This window comes from Triturus cristatus, chromosome 7, assembly GCF_964204655.1.
Source record: "Triturus cristatus chromosome 7, aTriCri1.1, whole genome shotgun sequence".
Lineage (NCBI taxonomy): Eukaryota > Metazoa > Chordata > Amphibia > Caudata > Salamandridae > Triturus > Triturus cristatus.
This window is the reverse complement of record NC_140590.1, coordinates 1,834,724,053-1,834,745,701: the sequence shown is the minus strand read 5'-3', so window position 1 is coordinate 1,834,745,701 and position 21,649 is coordinate 1,834,724,053. Positions and strand designations below refer to the sequence as shown.

Here is a 21,649-nt window from a genome sequence, read left to right as displayed (position 1 = left end):
GATAGATAGATAGATAGATAGATAGATAGATAGATAGATAGATAGATAGATAGATAGATAGATAGATAGATAGATAGATAGATAGATAGATAGATAGATAGATAGATTAGATAATTATCACATAATACAGACCTTCCAAAAGATATGTCAATAATCAATCGCTCATTACAGTGTGCCAGCCAATACGGTTACAGACCCGGCCATCTCAGCCAGTGTGGGCTAACTTAGTAATTGGCAACTGCTTTTTGTGCATTTATCAAACCTATAGTACCCATGGGTGTTTCATGATATTTTCTTCACAATTTCAGATCTTCTGTGCTCCATAATCAATTGCTATTGAGTTGATTATGTGTCTCGCTTGTTTCATTCATTAAAATGTTCTTCTTGTTACTAAATTGTACTGGGAGTTTTATTGATTATTTTCTTGACTTTAATGTTGTTTTGGTACCACTTAAATGTGTTACTAGTATTTCTCTGAGGAACAATGTATTTATTTTTCTCCCACAGCTACCAGGGGTAGGTAGCCTGGGTTTCTTTAGTGAGAGTTTGACCTTTCAATGGATTATTAACCTTGTTTAGACATTGGACGCCCTGAGGTACTAATCTAGAATGACACCAGATTCATCCATTCGGAGCCTTACTAGGTCACTTAATGCAATTATGACCTTTTTTATTACGTTATTCTGCGGTGCAATCGATTTAAAATTGGGACCATGCATGTTACATATAACGGTACAGGAACACACTTTATGATTAAATCAAATCAGAGTTAATTCTGCATGGCTGATCACATTGAAACAAAACAAACTGAAGAGTTACTTTACCCTGAGGAATGAGTCCAAGGACCCGTTCTCCATGAATTCAGTTACTATCATAACTGGGCGGCTTTTCGTGACCACTCCTTCAAGATGGATGACATTCGGGTGGTCGAACTGTCCCATAATGCTCGCCTCACTCAAGAACGCGCGGCGTTGCATGTCCGTATGGTCACACTTCAAGGTCTTAATGGCAACAGTACACTCTCTCCTCCCAGGTAGTGCCAGCTGCCCGCGACAAACTTCCCCAAATTCCCCTGTCAAGAACAGAAAATGAACCACAGTTAACTACAATTAAAGGGCCCGATTCACAAAGGTAAACTTACTCTTTTGTGTAAGTTTACTACTTTTCGGTATTCACAAAGGTAAACTTAGACCAAAGTTCTAACTGTACAACTTTCCGGTATTCACAAAGGTAAACTTAGACCAAAAGTCTAACTTTACATCTTTTCGGTATTAACAAAGGTAACCTTAGACCAAAAGTCTAACTTTACAAGTAGTAACTTACCATTGTGAATATTGAAATTGTAAACTTAGACAAAAAGTCTAACTTTACTACTTTTCGGTGTTCACAAAGGTACCCTTAGACCAAAAGTCTAACTTTACATCTTTTCGGTATTCACAAAGGTACCCTTAGACCAAAAGTCTAACTTTACTAGTAGTAACTTACCTTTGGGAATATAAAAAATAGTAAAGTTAGACTTTTGGGCTACGTTTATGTGTGCGAATACCGAAAAGTAATAAAGTTAGACTTTTGGTCTAAGTTTACCTTTTGTGAATACTGAAAAGTAGTAAACTTACACAACAGTCTAAGTTTATCTTTGTGACTCGGGCTGAATTAATTTCAAGAACAATAATAATTTACAGGCCTGAAGGCGAAATAATACTGCGCCCTCTTCCTCTTCCATTGTAATGATGTTTGTGTGTTTTGGTTGTGTTAAGTTGTAACTTGTGAAGCTCTTTGTTACCTATGAGTCGAAGTCTGCTCAATAAGAGCATTGAAATAAAATGACAATACACAAAGTCCAAGGGGGAAAACTCAGAAATGTGTTTATCAGCAATATATAATTGTAAAGTCCCAGCCTGGTTCACATAATTTGGATTGATGGAGTCCTGCATTGGCACACTGTCGGCATAAATGCGGAGTGTCTGCCATCACGGAGGAGTTTCTGCATTTACAGCCAGTGCTTAATTTGTGAAAAAATAAGGGCCAGGGCTCTCGTCAGGAGGCCACTGCAGCTTGCACCGCACATTGCCCCAGCCGTGCTGCCAATGATAGTAACGCGTTACAACAAACAAATGATGGACGGAATGCTGACAATGCAGACATTCTCCCCCAGTCAAGAGATCTGGGTTAAATCCATCGTTCTTTTGCCCACTACGCCACCCCAGTTCAGACATGGCCATATGCAAATCAGTCTTGACCCTGTGCCTCATGGGAACAGTCCAGCCCGAACTGCCAAGCCATGTTATTCCTGGACCGGAATCAAGCATCCTAGGACCGGTTTCTGGCTATCAGCCGTCATCAGCCAGGATAGCTTGACTCCAGTGGCGTAGTGAGCACGGGACCCACGTCTGGGCATACCCATACCACTTAGGGCGAAAAGCGTTACAACAAACATGGCTTGGCAGTTCGGGCTGGACTGTTCCCATGAGGCACAGGGTCAAGACTGATTTGCATATGGCCATGTCTGAACTGGGGTGGCGTAGTTGGCAAAAGAGCGATGGATTTAACCCAGATCTCTTGACTGGGGGAGAATGTCTGCATTGTCAGCATTCCGTCCATCATTTGTTTGCTGTAACGCTTTTCGCCCTAAGTGGGATGGGTATTCCCAGACGTGGGACCCGTGCTCACTACGCCACTGGAGTCAAGCTATCCTGGCTGATGACGGCTGATAGCCAGAAACCGGTCCTAGGATGCTTGATTCCGGTCCAGGGAAGACATGGCTTGGCAGTTCGGGCTGGACTGTTCCCATGAGGCACAGGGTCAAGACTGATTTGCATATGGCCATGTCTGAACTGGGGTGGCGTAGTGGGCAAAAGAACGATGGATTTAACCCAGATCTCTTGTCTGCATTGTCAGCATTCCGTCCATCATTTGTTTGTTGTAACGCCAATGATAGTAACAACACAACTACTAACCATCACACTCCTACAAGGGTGACAATTCAGACTATTTCATGCCCCCAAAGCTATAAGAATGGCTTGGGCAGCAGATAATAGTGGTTTTTAATGTATACTGCATTAATATTTTAACTGTTGGTGTGGTCCTCTCTAAATTAGCCAGACATTACCACTTTGAGGCAGACTGACATAAACGCTGGTGTTGACAATTAAGTGCTGGTTCCGAGCACAGAAACCACCGGCTCAAATTAGGCACTGTTTACAGCTTTATGCTTAGAGGTCAGATTGTAGGTATTTCTGGGTGGAATACAATGAAAGCCAACAAAACACCTACAAACCTGTACGTTTACGGATATGCATATGTGTCTTGCAGGTAACTCCCCTGACTGGAAACACACACACACACACATTTGCTCCTCACACTTTTTAGCTCCGGCTTGAACGTGCAGCTGTTTGCAAGACCCACTGTCATGGGTTCTTTACAATATGGATAACGTGGCCCTTTGTCCCCCAAAAGGAGCATCTATCCCTCACCTCATTGGCTGCTCGGTGAATCACTCAGTGTTCTAAGGAGTCATTCCATTGGAGTGCAAATTGGACTATTTTCCGATACAAAATTACACTCAATCATTCAAACTGTTTGTTACATTCAATTAGGTTTCTCCCACATGCATTCTATACAGAACGCAATCCATTTTGCTATTTTTCTTATAGATAGCAGTCAGTAGTGCTCCCTTTATGAAAAAAGAGCATTTCTTCAGACCCAGTGGCTTTGCCAATGCTTCTTTCGTTGGTAATGAAAGAATGCCAATGTGCTCTATGATGTATCTGTTGATTGCAAGCAGAGTTCTGCACCGACATTTTCCCCGAGCACTAAGAACAACACTGTTTATCTCGACGTCACAATGTGAATCCTCCGAAGGTTTTAATTCCACTTTTTGTGCAACTCGTGCCCTGAGGGCTCTTGTTGCTGCAGAAAGAGACCGGCATTATGTCCAGTAATACATTCCCAGCCCTGGTCTGGAAAGAATAAAGCCACGTCTTGAGAAGCCAATGGAACTGACCGATGGAGGGCACCAGTCAGACAACTGAAGCCCAGTATTCTGCAGGAAAGCGCCTGGAATGCCCCGCGACATATTCTAGCCTTTCATGGCGGGCTGACGTAATGAATTTACTTTGGAGAATACATCTCAAATCTGAGCAAGAAGGTTGTAGTTGAGTTTGATAGATACCCTTGTGAGCTGGGCAGAGGGCTTTAAGCCTTACCTACGGTGGGCCACTGTCCAGGAGGCAGTGCAGCTCTAATAGGATTGGAGAGGTATAAACTGAAAATAACCCTGGGCCATGCCTAACGTGAGGTGAAGGTTGCTCGTGGGGCACCTGCACTCATTTTTGGAGACCAGCACTTCTTTTTCCTCAGCAAAGTTTAAGCCCGAGCAATAGAGACAAACACATAAAAGGGGGATATTTGGAGGAAAGAAGAGACAACCAGAAGAGCAACAAAGGGAGAAAGCAGGGATGACAATGAACCTGCGGGTGGGATAAAGAGGGAGGGATTGTCGGGTGTGGAAGAAAGAGGCATGAGGCGGAATCAAGACTAGGCAGCCTTAGTGTTTGTCACCACAACATTCGCTAGAACTGGCCAGGGGCTTCTGAGCAAAGCTTTGAGCCCCGCACTTAGGGGTTTATTTATGAGGGCCTTCCATCACGTAAAGTGGTACATGCGTGACGCGGGGCTCTCATAGGGATTTATGAAGCAGCGCAAAGACACACTGCATGGCTTTGAGTGGCCTCATAAATCATGAGTTAGGCAGTGCAAGGCAACTCGATTAGTCGCATTAATCTGCAACATGGATGCTGCGGTGGGTTTTCCCACGAAACACCAATGGAATTTGACGCTTCCCCGGATTTACAGGGTGATGTAAACCTGGGGAAGTGCCAAATCCATACGCCTCCCAAGGTGAGGCATAACAAGGAGAAGTATGTTTATATTTCCTTGTTTTTCCTCTTTCCACGTGTGCTGCATTCTGCAACACCCATGGAGAGTAGAACACACCACTGAACAAAATGCTGAACAAAAACAATCCTGACTGCAACGGAGGCACCTTTGCACCTTGGGGCAAGGGTGCCTGTGTTGCCGCTAGATAGCCAAAATGGCGCCAGCGCAGTCAGAAAGGGCAGGGATGCACAGTAATGCTTACGTACGGTGCATTCCTTCCCTTTCACTTTGGTGTAGGGCAGCACAGCAAGGTGCCCTGCAGCACTGACAAAATGCCATAAATGAGGCCGTGACTCTTTACCAATCAAGCACTGATCCTGGCATCTGCCATTCAGATCAGTTGCTCCTGCTTAATGTGATTTCTGGGAGGTCTGGTTGACAGGTTTGCAATAATCAAGCTAAGATGACATGTATTTACCCTATTGTTTGGTGGGAAAAACTGAGAAGGCAGCAAAGCTTTCAAAACTGGAAAGAAAGGTCTTGGAGACAACAGTGAGATGGGGCTGGAGAGACGGACCAAGATTCTTTATGGCCAGAAGCTATGTGGAAGCTGCAGCCAGTTCACAACCTAAACATTAAGATATTCTGCTGAATGAAAGAGAAAAGAGAGTAGAACCTCCATTGGCAGTGTTCAGCTTAAACCTGTGATGACACATATAGCAGTCAACGATGACAAAGCAGACTTTAACAATATGGCTGGAGACGCTCAACTCTCCATCCAGTCTAAAGTGAGCCTTGCTGTCATCAACATGCCTGGCAATCGCAGAACATACATGTTGAACAATAATGGTGAAGAATCGGAGGTTTGGGGACCATACTAGACACCGTATCTGGGGAGGCCACAGAGTGAGAGTGCCAATATGTACTTAGGGCCTGACGTAGATCTTGGCGGACGGGCTACTCCGTCACAATGGTGATGGGCAACCCGTTCACTGAAATATAAATCTCATAGGACATAGTGGGATTCATATTTTGGGTGACGGGATATCTGTAACCGTTGTGACGAAGTTATCCATCTGCTGAGATCTGCATCAGGCCCTAAGATCTAAGGGGAGAGATATTATACAAGTCCATGAACAAAAAAGTGGCTGTTATATTGAGGAGCACCATGGCCAATTTGTCATCAGTATGATTCTAAGATCTTCAAGAAGGTCGACCACAAGAGAGTCTGTGACATTACCTGGTTGAAAGCCAGCTTGAAATTTTGTAAGATGTGCTACACTCAAATTAAGTGGATTCTACAGTCGCCCAACTTATTGTGCAATTCTTTTGACCATTTCTGTGGATCTTTCATATCATTGCAATGTGTCATTGTCTCTGGATATTGGGGGCTGTATGTTCCTTCTCTAGCCTTGAGCTTACCTCTAAAATTCAAATTATCATTCTTGTTGTTAACTATATTGATGTTTTTGGTGAAACAAAAGACCTTTCTTGTGGCTGTCCAGATATTCTTCTTTAGAAATGTCACTAGAAAATGTATTCATCTCCGTACCATCAGAGCAGCACCCTAGCACAACAGAGCCATGCAGCTGTTTTATAAAATCTCACTATCTTCAACCATGAAACTCAATGAGTGTGGTTGTGAGCGGCAGACAACGCAGAGCTAGTGTGCTCCCGCCATGTTTTGGGTTGAATTTAACAAACGTGCACATTTGCTTCAACCTCACTAGCACCAGTCAGTTCCCTTTGATGAGACTCAAAGGAGCATACAAGTAAAGATGTTTTGAAAATATAATAATTAAGTATCACTAACTGCGCTCCTTGAAGCCACCAGGAGGATGTCACACACTTCCACTTGTGTGTTGTAAATCTTCACTAAACCTAATCCTTTCCACTTGATTATGGCAGATCAATGGTCCTTGCATGGATGAAGGTCAGGGGGACTTGCATGTCTCCTGACAGGAAGATCACCCAGGATAAACAGAAAAAAAGTGAAGAAAACAGAAGATGGGTGAATGAAGAATATAACAGGAATAACCCAAATGTTAGATCTCCTATTACTGTGAAGACAAGAACATTGCAAACATATAATGACATAATGATAAAGGCTCTTATGCATCCTCATCGGTGATCCAGATGTACTTCAAAGATACTAAAATGTATAAATTTTGAGCTGAAGTACGAGAGTAGTTGGTTAGTCTTTGTCAACTAATTTTTACGATCTTATCAGACACCTTTCGGACATATTATATGTTTTGCTCATCTATTTATATCCTTTCCTTTCCACTCCCATTTGCCCTTTGATCACCCACTCCAATTCTGATCAGGTAAAGATTAAAGAATAGTTCATTCCACCTCTTTCTGCATGGAGTAAATATGGCCAAACCTGCTCCGATGACTTCTTCAATCTTCACGAAGGACACATCAATTTCTGTTGTAAATTCTCGAAGAGCTTCATTGGGATCATCGTAGGTGGAAGGGTCAATGTAGTATTTCACCCCAAGCCCTGCAAACACACAAAACACATTAATCCCATTAACTACTCCGCAAAGTGTATCAATAACTGCACAGAGCTAGTACCTAAATTATACTCATGAGACTATACCACTGTGATCCCAACCTCAATGCAAACTAGAGGTGGACAATATATTCTACTTGGCCACTAGAAAATCTACTAGAGCAGAAGCAAATTCAACTCAAGAAGCTGCGTGCTGCGTTGTGCCATTTGTGCTGAATTTTCAGCACCAAACGATCTCCTGGCACTAAATCACAGAGCGAGCAGCGCAAGGGGCCTAGTTCCACCCATTCATGGAATCCCGCAGAGTTTTTTGTAACTCCACAGAGTTAAACTCTGCCCTTTACACCCAGGCCTAGTGCAAACCCATGCACCACTCGTCTTGCAGCCAGGCATAGGTTTTGTATCAGGGAGTGTCTTCAAATAACCATTGCATGTTAGGTGGGATGATCAAAATGAATACATGTTCCTGCACAGGGTGATAGAGGGGTGTTTGGACATAATATCGAGTCCAACATATCGTGAGGACAAAATGTTGTGTCAAGAATATCGAGGACAAGAATACTGTGAAGATAATTTTCTGTGGGAAAGCAATGTTTTACTATACTTAACTCGATATGTATGTACTTTGATAATATATACATATCTTCAAGGTCAATAGATGTGAAGTTAAGAATAGTAAAGCTACCAGTGGTGGATCCTCTGCTAAGGCAGGGGACCGTTGCCCCACTGCTTTTCAGAAGTGTAAAAAAGGAAAAATAAAATGATTATAACTCAATGTTATTTTCATTTTATTCTTTCCTACTGCAGCAGCTTTGCGGTGCGTGGCTCCTCTGCTTCAAGAGCAGGGGGAGGAGTGGAGAGCATTTGTTAGTTAGCATTACTTTTTTGGCTGGCCATCTTGGGCTGGCCAAACAGTAATGAGTACTTTGCATGTTCTCCACCCAGGCTGTATTACATTCTGGGTGGAGAACGTGCCCAGGCTCCCACTGCCTGTCTGAGCACCGAACCACGGTGCTTAGACCAATCACAACATTACATTGCGGTGTTGTGATTGGCTTAGTGGAATCTGTGTGCTTCCTGCTTGGTTCCGGCCAGAAGAGACACTGAGAGAAGCAGGGAAAAGGTAATTGTATTTTTTATTCCGCCCTGCCCCGTCACCCTTGATTGGTGCCAACCACCACTGAAAACTATACTTACCTATTTGCACTTAGCTTCTCTATGTTTAGATCCTCAATATTTTTGACACAATATTCTGTCCACAAAATGTTTTTTGCTCAATATTCTGTCAGTGATCCAAAAGAGGCCTGGGATAGCTGACAATACACTTGATGTCCTATTCTCAAGATTAAACAGGGTAGGAGAGCAGGTGCCAACTGTAATTGTTTGTCCACATAATTTTGAAGATCCTTGAAGAACCGCTGGCAGCTGAGAGCTGTCATAGTACTGCGTTCACAAATGCGAGTGCACAACACTGCCCCCTCTCCTGTTTTTCAATTTTTTGTTTGTCAGAATCACGCCTGCTTTTTAGAAAGAATGGCCATGTAAACGGGACACCTCTATCTTGAGACATGGCCCTGCCAACATATCTGTATAATAAAGCATCAGCCAATGGGATATTGCCAGAGGGACTACATGGTGTGATATTTCAAAAGAATAAGAATATTTATTAAAATATTTTTTTCCAGTGACCACAAGCAATTTAAATCTGGTGCACAATAATTGCAATGCATCATTACAGGGAGAGGTGACAAATGAGATTAGATTTGAAACACAGGGACGCCACTAAAAAATGCTGAAAGGTCAACTAAAATTGTCAAAGAGGATATGGGCTAAAGGCTAAGGCGGCCGACCTCAAATCTGGGGAACCGGATTCGAGGCTCGGCAGCGAAAGCTCAACATCCTTTCATTTTGGGCAAATCACTTGATCTCCCCATGCCTAACAACAATAAATGTGTCCTTATGTAACGCAACTGGTGCTCATGTAAAGCGTTCTGATACCTGATCGCTTCGGGTCAAGTTTGAGCTATATAAAACTCAGAGAAAAAAAAACTATGGAAAGAAATTAAAGAATTGTCAGAAACATATAAAATGATGAAGTCCATTACATGTAAATGTATCTAAAACTTTAGCAGCCAGAGCTCATGCACATGACGTGACAGCACGTCACTTACGAGGAAAACACCTCAGCATCGGCACAAAGGGATCCACGCAGCTATGGGGGGGTCAATCCATTTTCCACCGGCTTATTTTACGCGGTTCCGAATGCATTAAGATGCTGGACTTTTACATTTAGTCAGTAATGTGTAAAAAGAAAAGTCAAAGACACATAGATGATGGAGGGGATGCAGAGCAAAACAAACATTCACCCCCAGAAAAGAGATCTGGGTTAAATCCATCGTTCTTTTGCTCACCATGCCACCCAAGTTTAGACGCAACCATATGCAAATCAGGCTTGACACTGTACCTCATGGGAACAGTCCTGCCCGAACTGCCAAGCCAGGTCCTCCCAGGACCAGAAACAAACATCCTGGGACTGGTTTCCTGGCATCAGCCCTCATCAGCCAGGCTAGCTTGAATCCAATGGCACAGTGAGCCCAGGACCCACGTCTGGGCATACCCCATGCACTTAAGGTGAGAAAGCAAAAGACACACAGATAATGGACGAAATGCAGAGCAAATCAAACATCCACCCCAGCCAAGAGATCTGGGATAAACCCATTGTTCTTTTACTCACAATGCCACCCCAGATTAGACCCAGCCATATGCAAATCAGGCTTGACCCTGTGCCTCATGGCAACAGTCCAGCCCCACCTGCCAAGCCAGGTCCTCCCTGGACCGGAAACAAGCATCATGAGACCACTTTTAGGACATCAACCCTCATCAGCCAGGCTAGTTAAATCCAGTGGCACAGTGAGCCCGGGACCCATGTATGGGCATCCCAGGCACACTTAGGGTGAAAAAGAAAAAGACACACAGATGATGGACAGAATGCAGACCAAATCAAACTTTCACCCCCAGGCAAGAGATCTGGGTTAAATCCATTGTTCTTTTGCTCACCATGCCACCCCAGTATAGATCCAGCCATATGCAAATCAGGCTTGACACTGTGCCTCATGGGAAACAGTCCAGCCCAAACTGCCAAGCCAGGTCCTCCCAGGACCGGAAACAAGCATTCTGGGACCGGTTTTGTGGCATCATCCCTCATCAGCCAGGCTCACTTGAATCCAGTGGCACAGTGATCCTGGGACCCATGTCTGGGCATATTTGGCGCTCTTAAGGCAAGAGAAAAAGACACACAGGTGATGGACGGAATGCAGAACAAATCAAACATTCACCCTCCCGTCAATAGATCTGGGTTAAATCCATCATTCTTTTGCTCACCATGCCACCCCAGTTTAGTCCAAGCCATATGCAAATCAGGCTTGACACTGTACCTCATGGGAACAGTCCTGCCGGAACTGCCAAGCCAGGTCATCCCAGGACCGGAAACAAGCATCCTGGGACCGGTTTCGTGGCATCAGCCCTCATCAGCCAGGCTAGCTTGAATCCAATGGCACAGTGAACCCAGGACCCACGTCTGGGCATACCCCACGCACTTAAGGTGAGAAAGCAAAAGACACACAGATGTTGGATGGAATATAGAGAAAATCAAACATCCACCCCAAGCCAAGAGATCTGGGATAAACCCATTGTTCTTTTGCTCACAATGCCGCCCCAGTTTAGACCCAGCCATATGCAAATCAGGCTTAACCTTGTTCCTCACGGGAACAGTCCAGCCCGATTTGCCAAGCCAGGTCCTGCCTGAACCGGAAATAGGTATCCTGGGACCAGGTTTGGGACATCACCCCTCATCAGCCAGGCTAGCTTGAATCCACTGGCACAGTGAGCCCGGAACCCATGTCTGGGCATTCCAGGCACACTTAGGGTGAGAAAGCAAATGACACACAGATGATTGACAGAATGCAGACTAAATCACACATTCACCCCCAGGCAAGAGATCCGGGTTAAATCCATTGTTCTTTTGCTCACCATGCCACCCCAGTATAGACCCAGCCATATGGAAATCAGGCTTGACACTGTGCCTCATGGGAATGGTCCAGCCCAAACTGCCAAGCCTGCTCCTCCCAGGACCGGAAACAAGCATCCTGGGACCTGTTTCGTGGCATCACCCCTCATCAGCCAGGCTAGCTTGAATCCAGTGGCACAGTGAGCCCGGGACCCATGTCTGGGCATACTCGGCGCTCTTAAGGCGAGAGAAAAAGACACACAGGTGATGGACGGAATGCAGACCAAATCCAACATTCACCCCCAGGCAAGAGATCTGGGTTAAATCCATTGTTCTTTTGCCCACCATGCCATCCCAGTTTAGACCCAGCCATATGCAAATCTGTCTTGACTCTGTTCCTCATGGGAACAGTCCAGCCCGAACTGCCAAGCCAGGTCCTCCCTGGTCTGGAAACAAGCATCCTGGGACCGGTTTCGGGGCATCACCCCTCATCAGCCAGGCTAGCTTGAATCCAGTGGCCCTGTGAGCCCGGACCCATGTCTGGGCATACCAGGTACTCTTAGGTTGAGAAAACAAAAGACACACAGGTGATGGACGGAATACAAAGCAAATCAAACATTCACCCCAGTCAAGAAATCTGGGTTAAATCCATTGTTCTTTTGCTCATCATGCCACCCCAGTTTAGACCCCTCCATATGCAAATCAGGCTTGACCCTGTGCCTCATGGGAACAGTCCAGCCCGAACTGCCAGGCCAGGTCCTCCCTGTACTGGAAAGAAGCATTCTGGGACCGATTTCGGAGCATCACCCATCATCATCCACGCTAGCTTGAATCCAGCAGCACAGTGAGCCTGGGTCCCACGTCTGGGCATGCCCGGCGCACTTAGGGTGAGAAAGCAAAAGACACCCAGATGATGGATGGAATGCAGAGCAAATGAAACATTCACCTCCAGTGAAGAGATCTGGGTTAAATTCATTGTTCTTTAGCTCACCATGCCACCCCAGTTTAGAGCTAGCCCCCGCACATACTCAGAAATGACGGAAAGGCAGAAATGGAGTGAGGGGGTAGAGAGACGCAGAGAAGTAATAACCAAGGTAAAAGTGGGCCCCTGCTTTGGCCCTGGGGATACTGATGAGTGTGCTGCTCTAAAGGGTTCTGGTGGGTGCGATGATGAAAAGGGAGCACTAGTGTGGGGCCCTGTTTCGGCCCTGGAGGAACTTGTTAGTGCACGTTGAGATCCACGCAAAAGTGGATAAAAACAATACTTGGGCCTTGGGATACTGATAAGAGAAACACACGAAGAAAGAACAGGGAATAGTATGCTACACCCAAAGGAAAAAGAGGAAAAGTAAGTGGCAAGCACACCAACCAATAAAAAGCAAGAGTGGGATGTAAGCCCCTTTTGAAATTTATATTAAATACAATAGATGTCACAAGCACAGCGCAAGCGCTGTACAAGTGAAACCCAAAATGAACAAAAAAGTTGGCACAAGGAGGGCGTGCACTTAACAGTTATGGCCACCACTCATCTGATCTGTGGATAGATAATTGGCAGCCATCCATCTGTCTCAGTTGAGACATAGAAAGGTCTTATGGGTGTCCTATATTTGCATCTCTAGAATCCTTACTCTGGCTAGGTTATTCCACTGAGGCAAAGTGAGATGCTGTAACATGGAGGCCACGAGGGCATCATGTGCAGCCCTCATGTATAGGATAAGGCCAACATGTAGCTACAGGCTCAGTAAGCGTTACAGTAAGAACTAAGCAGGTCTGTCCTGATGGAGATTTATGCTTTGGTGGGGACAGCTAAAGCGTATACTCTGAGTCCTTGGAAGGTGGCTGGCAGACCAGTGCTAGTCAGAGCAAGTGCATTATAGATGTTGGAAAATCCATCCAGTCACATCGTAGTAGGTATTCCATCCTTAAAAAGGACTCTCAGATGAGCAGACCTCATTCTACTCTCAGAATGCACTGTAGGGGGCGGAGGATTTTGATTATGTGACTCCATGAAGCTACAAACTTCAAGGTCAGTTCTGTAGGTCGCGCAAATTATTCTACTTAGATAATAAGATACAGAATCCAAAGCAGCAAGAGGTGGCAGCAGGCATCCCCCATCCTACTGTATCCGCTCATACAAAACAATGTTCATGATCCATAAGCAGCAAGCCCTTCTGCCTGTCGGATAACAGGAACAGAAGCTTGAAAACAGCTCTTTTTACATCCCAAGGATAAAGTAAGTGATGTGCTCGAACAGACATGAACCTACACACACACATATGCGCGTACACACAAACTATTCAGTGTGATGGGATGACATCGTTCCTTTATTTAATAACAATGGAGTATTTACAGGATCCCTTTACTACTGTAGATGAAATGGCATCTGTTGTAAGGCAGAAGGCATCCACTGACTGTGTAAGTGAGAAAGGAATCTGTTTTCAATGAACTGGGGGCATGCTATTACCTTTCTGGCACTCCATGTTAGCTAGGTAGTTTCCAGTGAATATCAGTCACTGGAAATCTATCCCACTGAAAACAGTCCACACCTCAGCTTTATGTGAGCAGGCCTGGCAAATGTTTATCATGTGTTAATGGAACATATTGGTACCTGCTTTTCTTTTTTTTTAATGTAACTCCATAAATCTGTCAATGCTATGGGGCAGAGAATGTAATAAAAAAGATCTCCTTGCAAAGTTACAAGAGCCTGCACAGGATTTTGTCACCTTCCTTCCTCTCCGCCAGGTGTAGCAATAGAAAATAGGCGAGAAAAGAATGGGGGACAGTCTGAGTCTTCTTCCTATTCCCCTTTTACTCATATAAAATGCCCAAAGTTTTTTTCTAAATGCTTTCCTCATATGTTGCTTTGAAATTAGTCTTTCATTAAAAATATTGTTTTATACTTACCTAACTTATATTTCCATTAATATTTATGACAAAAAGCTAAAAGCGATCTGCTGCAAAACCCACTATTCTGTTAGCATGGATTGAAACAAACATTTAAAAAACCAGTGTGATAAAGTAGATTATTAGTTGAGGGGGATGGGAAATAATAAGGTCACTTATCCTGTTATGTCCAGTAAAAGTTTCAATAATTTAAATCTGAGCTCACCCTGGTAGCTACGGAACAGAACAGACCAGCTCTACCTGGAGAAAATGTGTAAAGCATTTATAAATACCAAAAGAGTCAAAAAGTTAAAAACACAACACAATAAAACTCCCAGTCCAATTTTAAAAAATAGAGTAATAAATGAATCAGGAAATGACACCAAATTTACAACCGTCAAATGAGGGGATTCGAAAATATGATTTTTTACAGATTTAACAGAGAAAATAGTGCCAAAAAGCACACACGGGCAATGTAGTCAATGGTCAGGGTGAACACGGACCTAGGTGCACTTTCATGCCAACTGCAATGGAGCAATGGTCTCATACATCAACCAGGTTCAACCTGGTTGGAGGTTTTACCTTGGGACGTAGACTCTGAAATGGAAGTCAACATCCTTCAGTGTTTCTGAAAAACCCTTGAAAAAGGCCGATAGCCATTGGGCGAGGTCCTGCTGAAGCCACTGTTTGCGGTGGGCAAAGCTCAGAGAGGAAAAAGTTGAAATTTCACTCTGAGGCAGGTCCTCATAACAGTTGGACACTTTTGGAGCCTTTGCTGGTCAACATTTTTACCTTCAAGCTTAGGAGGTGATTACGAGGACCAAACCCGCGGTGGCATGGCGGCTACCGCCGCACCGGCGGGACGACCACCCTATTATGAGGTTGGAGGTCGTACCACCACAGGCCTGCTGTAACTCCTATGGAACTGCCATTCCCCGGCAGTGTTGCAGCAGTGTGAGGCAGTAATACGCTGGCAGTGCTGTTGAGGCAACGCTAAGCATGTTACGAGTTTCCTCACTGCCAGCCTTTTTATTTCAGTAAACCCACCACGAAAAGGCTGGGGGTGAGGGAGCCATGGGATGCATGCAGGGGGGCAAATAGTGTGCCCTCTGTCTGCATGCACCCCCTTTCCTGCAAGGCATGGACTTTATAGTCCATGCCGTGCAAGAATGTGCTTTGGCATTCTCATTGTAGTGCCTTTTTAATAGGCACCGACATGGGAACGCCAAGGTACCGCCCACCAGACCAGGAAAATACTCTTAAAATGGCAGGAGGTCTGACTATGGGTTTAGCGGTCCTAGGGCAGTGTGCGGCATGGCGGCCTGCTCCAGGACCACCAAACTTGTAATCAGGCCTTAAGTCTCTTTTTTGGAGCTCAGAATTCTCCAGAAGCTGCAGGCTGTATATGATGATGAGTTACATGAGGCCAGATGCCTTCTCGACAAGAGTCCCATGAATCAGATTTTTTGTTGTGGAGTTCAGATTGGGGAGAAAACAGTTTTTTCAGGCTAACAAGGTAGAGACCGGGGTTGATAGGCTGGGATGGTTTGTCCCAGTCCTCCAGAGGTCATGGAGTCAAAAGGTGTCTCCGTCCCAATTTTCCAGAGATTTTGGAGAAGTCCAGTTAGCCACGATCAAGGGTCCCAGAAGCTCAGGAACAGCACATGGAGGGGAGGTCTAGATTCACACCAGCAGAGGCTACCAACAGGGTCCACATCAGGTCCAGTTGTTACTGGTCAGCTGGGTACTTCAGGGAAAAGGCCTCTTGCTGCTGGTTGCGGCCCTGTAGCTAAACAGGAGGTCGGTCAACTGACTCTTGTTGTCCACTTCTCTGTCCTCAGTAAAAGTGGGAGCAGGTCCACCCCTTTGGGTTTCTTAACAAGTCTCAAATAGCAAGTGCAGTCCTTCTTCTGTTCTCCCACAGGTCCAGCAATCTAAAGAGGGTACTTTGGGGTACCATATTTATGCCTGGCACCAGTGGGTGGGTGAGGGTGACTCCTAGATCCTCCCTAACCAATGGGGTAAATATTCCCAGGACTAACCCAACCCCATTTTGCTGTACTTCCTGTGTCCCTGACTATCAAAATCCAAGCTGAGCAAACCCTTCTTCCCTTGTGCAGGGCCTGTGTGCCAACCCATAGGTACGCACAGGGTAATGACGTGTCCCCTCCTCTGCGATAACTCCTAAGTTCTGAGGGCTGCTTTCCCCAACTGGGTTTGATGCCTGCCAGGCTAGGAGGACAAACGCTGGGGGCTTTCCAAGTGTGACCTAACATTTGCTTGTGACAGTGAAAGCTCCCTTTGAAGTAAATTAAGTTCCTGGGCCCACCCCAACTGGTTTTCATGCCAAAGGACCAAAACACCCTTCCCACACCTAAGCCTTTTAATTTATCCCCGGGAGTAGGTTTGACACCTCAACAATGCTAATCAGTGGCTGAGTATCTGCCGGAGTGCTAATGCAAATTATCCTCCATGCGCTTCAGGCAGGAAAAGGTATCTTTCAAAAAGTCACATTTCCCTAATTGTATTACAAGTCCAGCCACTCCCTTAGGTTGAGTTAATAATACATATTAACAATAGTTATTTAATAATAGCTGGTCCTTAAACGGGGATCGCAGAATTAATATTTAGTATGTCTTCCTAATGTTTGTCTATGGGCCAGCCAGGGCCTTCTTACAGTGAAAATAGCTATTGGGTGCTAGTCTCTGTATGGACATGTTGACTTTAAATTTCAACATGTCCTACTTTTAAAAAACATGTCTCTGCCTTGTGGGCTTCAGATAGTGATGCCATTATTATTCAAAAGGATGCTTTTCCCCTGTCATAAAGGATTATTTTGACAGTTCGGTCTGCAGGTTTCACACATCAGCAGTCAGGCTACAATCATTGGCCTGAAGCCATGTTCTCCTTTCTCACACTAGCGGATGGCACGATGAATACTGCAATCCACAGTTGACGTACTAGCTTTCTATGCTATAGGCGTACTCTCTACACCACATAATGGCCTTATAAAGAAGTTAAACAAGCCAATCAGCAATTAGCCAATGTCTACATGCTTTGGGGCAATAAAATTGAGCAAAAATGGCCATGCAAAATGGGGGCCTTTTCTCACAACCAGTGACTAAGAAAAAAAGTCTGCCACTCCCTCTCAAAACGGATGCCCCATCAATTACTGGGCTGCTGTCCACTGGGAAAATGCCATCACCCAATGGGACTTGTACTTCAATTACTGAATGAATGACTAGCAGGTGAAAGTATTAAAAACATGACGTACAACAAACAAAATTGCTGAAGGTGGCTGACCCACTGCCCACGCTGCTACTGATGCTGCCAGTGGGCTCATCCAGACTTTTGATGAAACTCTAACAGAGATATGATGAATCAGTGACTGACCTTAAGGTCCCCGTCTTATTATTTTATGTTTATTTCTACCAAAATTTCAGCTGAAAACTAAAGAGACAGACATAAAAATGCACCATATGGTTGGTCATTCGAGATAGCTGCTCAATGGATTATCCATTTCGGGCATTTGTTTCTTAAGTATTGAGTTTCATAAGTAGTTAGGATTTAAACGGTAATCTGGGCATCAGTGATGCTTTGTTAGTGAGAGTATTTACACTTAGAAGCACACACATTACAGTTAAAAAAAATGTACTCTTTTCTACAGCGTAACAAAAAGCTTTGCGGAAAATAAAACCATCACACAAAAACATTAGTGCCCAATATATTCAAGCAATTTAAAAGTGAGACTAGAAAGTGTTGTGCATAGTCCATAAATAATTTTATTTATTTTACGTATTGTATTTGAATAGTTTTCTAGAGCGTGAACAAGACCCATATGGGTATCAGAGCGCTGTACATAATTGGCGAAAGCAAGGGAACAAACACAGTGGACCAGTAGGAGATGGTTACGGCAAAACAGGGTAAGAAGATCAAGTTAAGCGTGGGGGCATCAGCAAAGCCCTAGAGCACGAGTAGCAAAATAACATCAAAGCATACAGTAAAACGCACCAGAGTAGTGCAACAGGAGTCCGGAAAATGAACAACACACGAGCAAAAGCACAAGTTGACGCTGTTAAAGTGCCCAAGATCACACGAGCAAAATAACATAAAAGCATACAATAAAAGGCAGCAGAGTAGTACAACAAGCATCAGAGTATTAGCAAAAACAAGAGCATGATGACAGATTGATGCTGTTAAAGTTCGTTTAAGAGTAGCCGTTTGACAAATTTCTTGAAAGATGCAGTGGAAGGATTGGATCTAATCTCGGAGGGCAGGGAGTTCCAGATTCTCGGAGCCAGACCAGTGAAAGCACGATTGTAAGAATAATGTATTACTACAGTTTATTCCAGTGCTTAATTTGTAAAAAAAAATAGGTGCCAGGGCTCTCATCAGGAGACATTTGCAGCTTGCAACACACATGGGCCCTGCCATGCTGCCACTGATAGTAACAACACAACTACTAACCTTCACCCTCCTACAAGTGTGATAATTCTAACTATTTCAGGCCCCCAAAACTATAAGAATGGCTTGGGCAGCAGGTAATAGTATTTTGTAAACGTATTTTGAATTTATAATTACCTGTTATTGTGTTCAACTCTAAACTAGCCAGACAGCGCCACTTTGTGGCAGACTGTCACAGGTGCCGGGGTTGACAATTAAGTACTGGTGCTGAGCACTGGAAACCTCCGGCTCAAATTAAGCACTGGTTGAGACCTATTATGAGCCTGTCTTGTGCAGTAGTTTCACTGTGTGGAATTAGGCACTATTTCAGCAAAATCAATGGTAGGACATATTATTCAATAACCACAGGCTCGACAGACTGCAGCATACCAGGGACTGGAATGCAGAGATCGCACTAGTGTTAGTTCAATTTTCACCAACAGTTCTGTACCAGCTTGCAGTTTACTATGTTATTTGCAAGTGGTATGTACAAACATTTTTTAATTTCCATTAAATTATCAGCACAAAAACACTGTTTTCACCCGATAGCCTCTCTAAATATTAGTGCAAATTGACATCAGGTCAATCTAAGTAGTCAATCGTCCCAGCACTCGTGTAATGTGTGTGATCACAGTAAACGCTGGTGTGCTGAAGCTTTTGTGAACTCTCATGTTAGAACCGATGTCTTGCATCAAAATAAGGTGTTAGTTTACGGAAAGTGAACCTGATGGAATTTCTTTTCCAAATAAGAGTCATCCAAGGTGGTCATCAGAAAATGCTGATGCAAAGGCAGTGCGCTGAATATTTTGGAAAACGCTGACAACTTTCTGATGCAATCTGCAGTTTGTTTTGAGTACTTGATCCCTATGCTGATTGCAGCATTTTGTAAAACCTGGAACTAGTGCATAGAATTTCTACAGTGTAGTATATTTGTACAATTCCATACTTTGTTAATATTGTGACTATGTTCCTTTGAAGTTGCAGACCATCATTTTAAGCCAACTTTTTTCAGAGATTTTCATACATTAAAAAGATGTGCTATGTGCACATATGTTCTCTTCAGTAGGAGTATGCTCCACATGAATTAGATCAATGGGTTCCTAACTTTACCCACACCCCTGACAGCCACGCACGCACTCAACCTGATCCGCGTGGTTCAGTGAATCCATTCAGCAGAAGAGCAATGAGCACCATGACTATATCCCGGACCTCTCTGACATTATTCCACACGGCGGCAGATCTACTCAAAGCTATGAGAAACTTCTACAAATTCCTTATGGACGACCACAGCGACAGTCTCCACCCACCTCAGCAGCAGATCTATAGGAAGGGAAGTGATACACTTCTACACCTTCCATAAGAATGAGCACGGTGATGGCTTCCACCCCACAAGGCAGCAAGTCTTAAGGACATGCAGCACCTTCCTCATTGTCGCCCACAGTGATGGCTTCCTCCCTGGGTTGGGTTGGGTTGGAATCAATAATAGACCCGGCACCCTTAAAAAAAAGTGGCCCACATTTGCAGATTGTACCTTTCACAAAACCATACTTAATTGTTTTACATATAATAAAAAGAAAGGTAGTTTCTCTAAAATAGATATGTTTTCTTAACTTCATTGAGATAAAAGAAAAAAAAAATGTTGCCAGGACTAATTGTACATGGATTAGTTCACATAGGTGCACCACACCTGAATATAACTGAGGCCACTTCTGTTCAGGCCCCCTGTCCCTGCTCAATCTGCGTTCATTAATGGGTGGCCCAGCGAGAGACCAGGAATGACACCTCCACCTGCTGGTAAAAGGGAGTTAATAGAGGTCCATCAACCTCCAGAAAGACTATTCAGGCCCCCACTGGGCCACTTGCGGCATTTGAACAGCAAGGACACCACATTGACCAAAAAAGCATCCCACAACGGCATCTCAGATACCGGTCCATTGCCCGAGTGCCGCCTTACCAATCCGACCCTGCTCCCTCTGCACATCGCAGCAGGTCTAAAGGACATGCAATGCCTTTCTCATTGTCAACCACAGGGATGGTTTACACCCCGCACGTCAGCAGGACTGTAGGACATGAAGTAGCACACTTCTGTAACTTCCTTATTGTCAACTACAGTGATGGATTCAATCCCGCACAGCAGGAAATCTATAGGGCACATGGTGGTGCCTTTATTATGAACAACTACAGTGACAGCTTCAACCCCGCACAGCAGCAGATTTATAGGAAGCTTAGTGGATCTTTCCTTATGGATGACCACGGTGATGGCTTCCATGCCCCATAGCAGCAGATCTATAGGATGCGCAGTGTCCTGCTTCTGAGCCTTCCTTATCCACGACGACAGTGATGACGTCCATCACAGCGAGTGGTCATTTTCCTCCATTTAGAAGCTTATTCTCCACAGTTGCACTGTTATTGTTATATGTTGTTGTGATGTTACTTTCAACAGGTAAAACTGTATTGTAATCACATCTGCCACATCTGCAGATCGAGAACCCTCATACATTAAAGGGACTCTTGCTACACCAAACCTGCAGATCGCCTGCCCCATGCAGAGTTCAGGGTATTTTGTGATTGTCCACCAGTTTAGCCTCTACTGGCCTCATTTGTGACCAGTCCTTGGTGAAGCCCGTTCAGCATGGGAACATTGTGTTTCATGCATCCAAGTTTAACCAGATTTAGACAAATTTTGATCTGTGTCATAAATAGGATGTTTTCCAAGAACAAAAATGAACCCAATTTCATACTATCTACAGGAAGGGAATGGTGTAGGCATATATGCAAATATTTGCAAAGACCCATACCTCAAATATTGGGTGTGGAAACGAGAAGCCACCCTTAAAACCATATCCCTGCTGGACAGGGATTGGAGTCCTGAAGTTGAAGAAGTACGAACTACCTCATTCTTAGTAGTAAGAGTGTAGACT

At 44.3% G+C, this 21,649-nt stretch overlaps 1 protein-coding gene across 1 annotated transcript in view; it reads right to left on the bottom strand.

Moving 5' to 3' along the window:
• LOC146813351 (ephrin type-B receptor 5-like) overlaps positions 1–21,649 on the bottom strand; it is a 377,765-nt gene that overhangs the window by 86,366 nt on the left and 269,750 nt on the right. Inside the window, exons 11-12 of the mRNA XM_085620160.1 lie at positions 7,265–7,384; positions 825–1,072 (exon numbers count right to left, since the gene is read on the bottom strand). Of these exons, the coding sequence (XP_085476286.1) occupies positions 825–1,072; positions 7,265–7,384 (368 nt within the window). The remainder of the gene's footprint in view (positions 1–824; positions 1,073–7,264; positions 7,385–21,649) is intronic.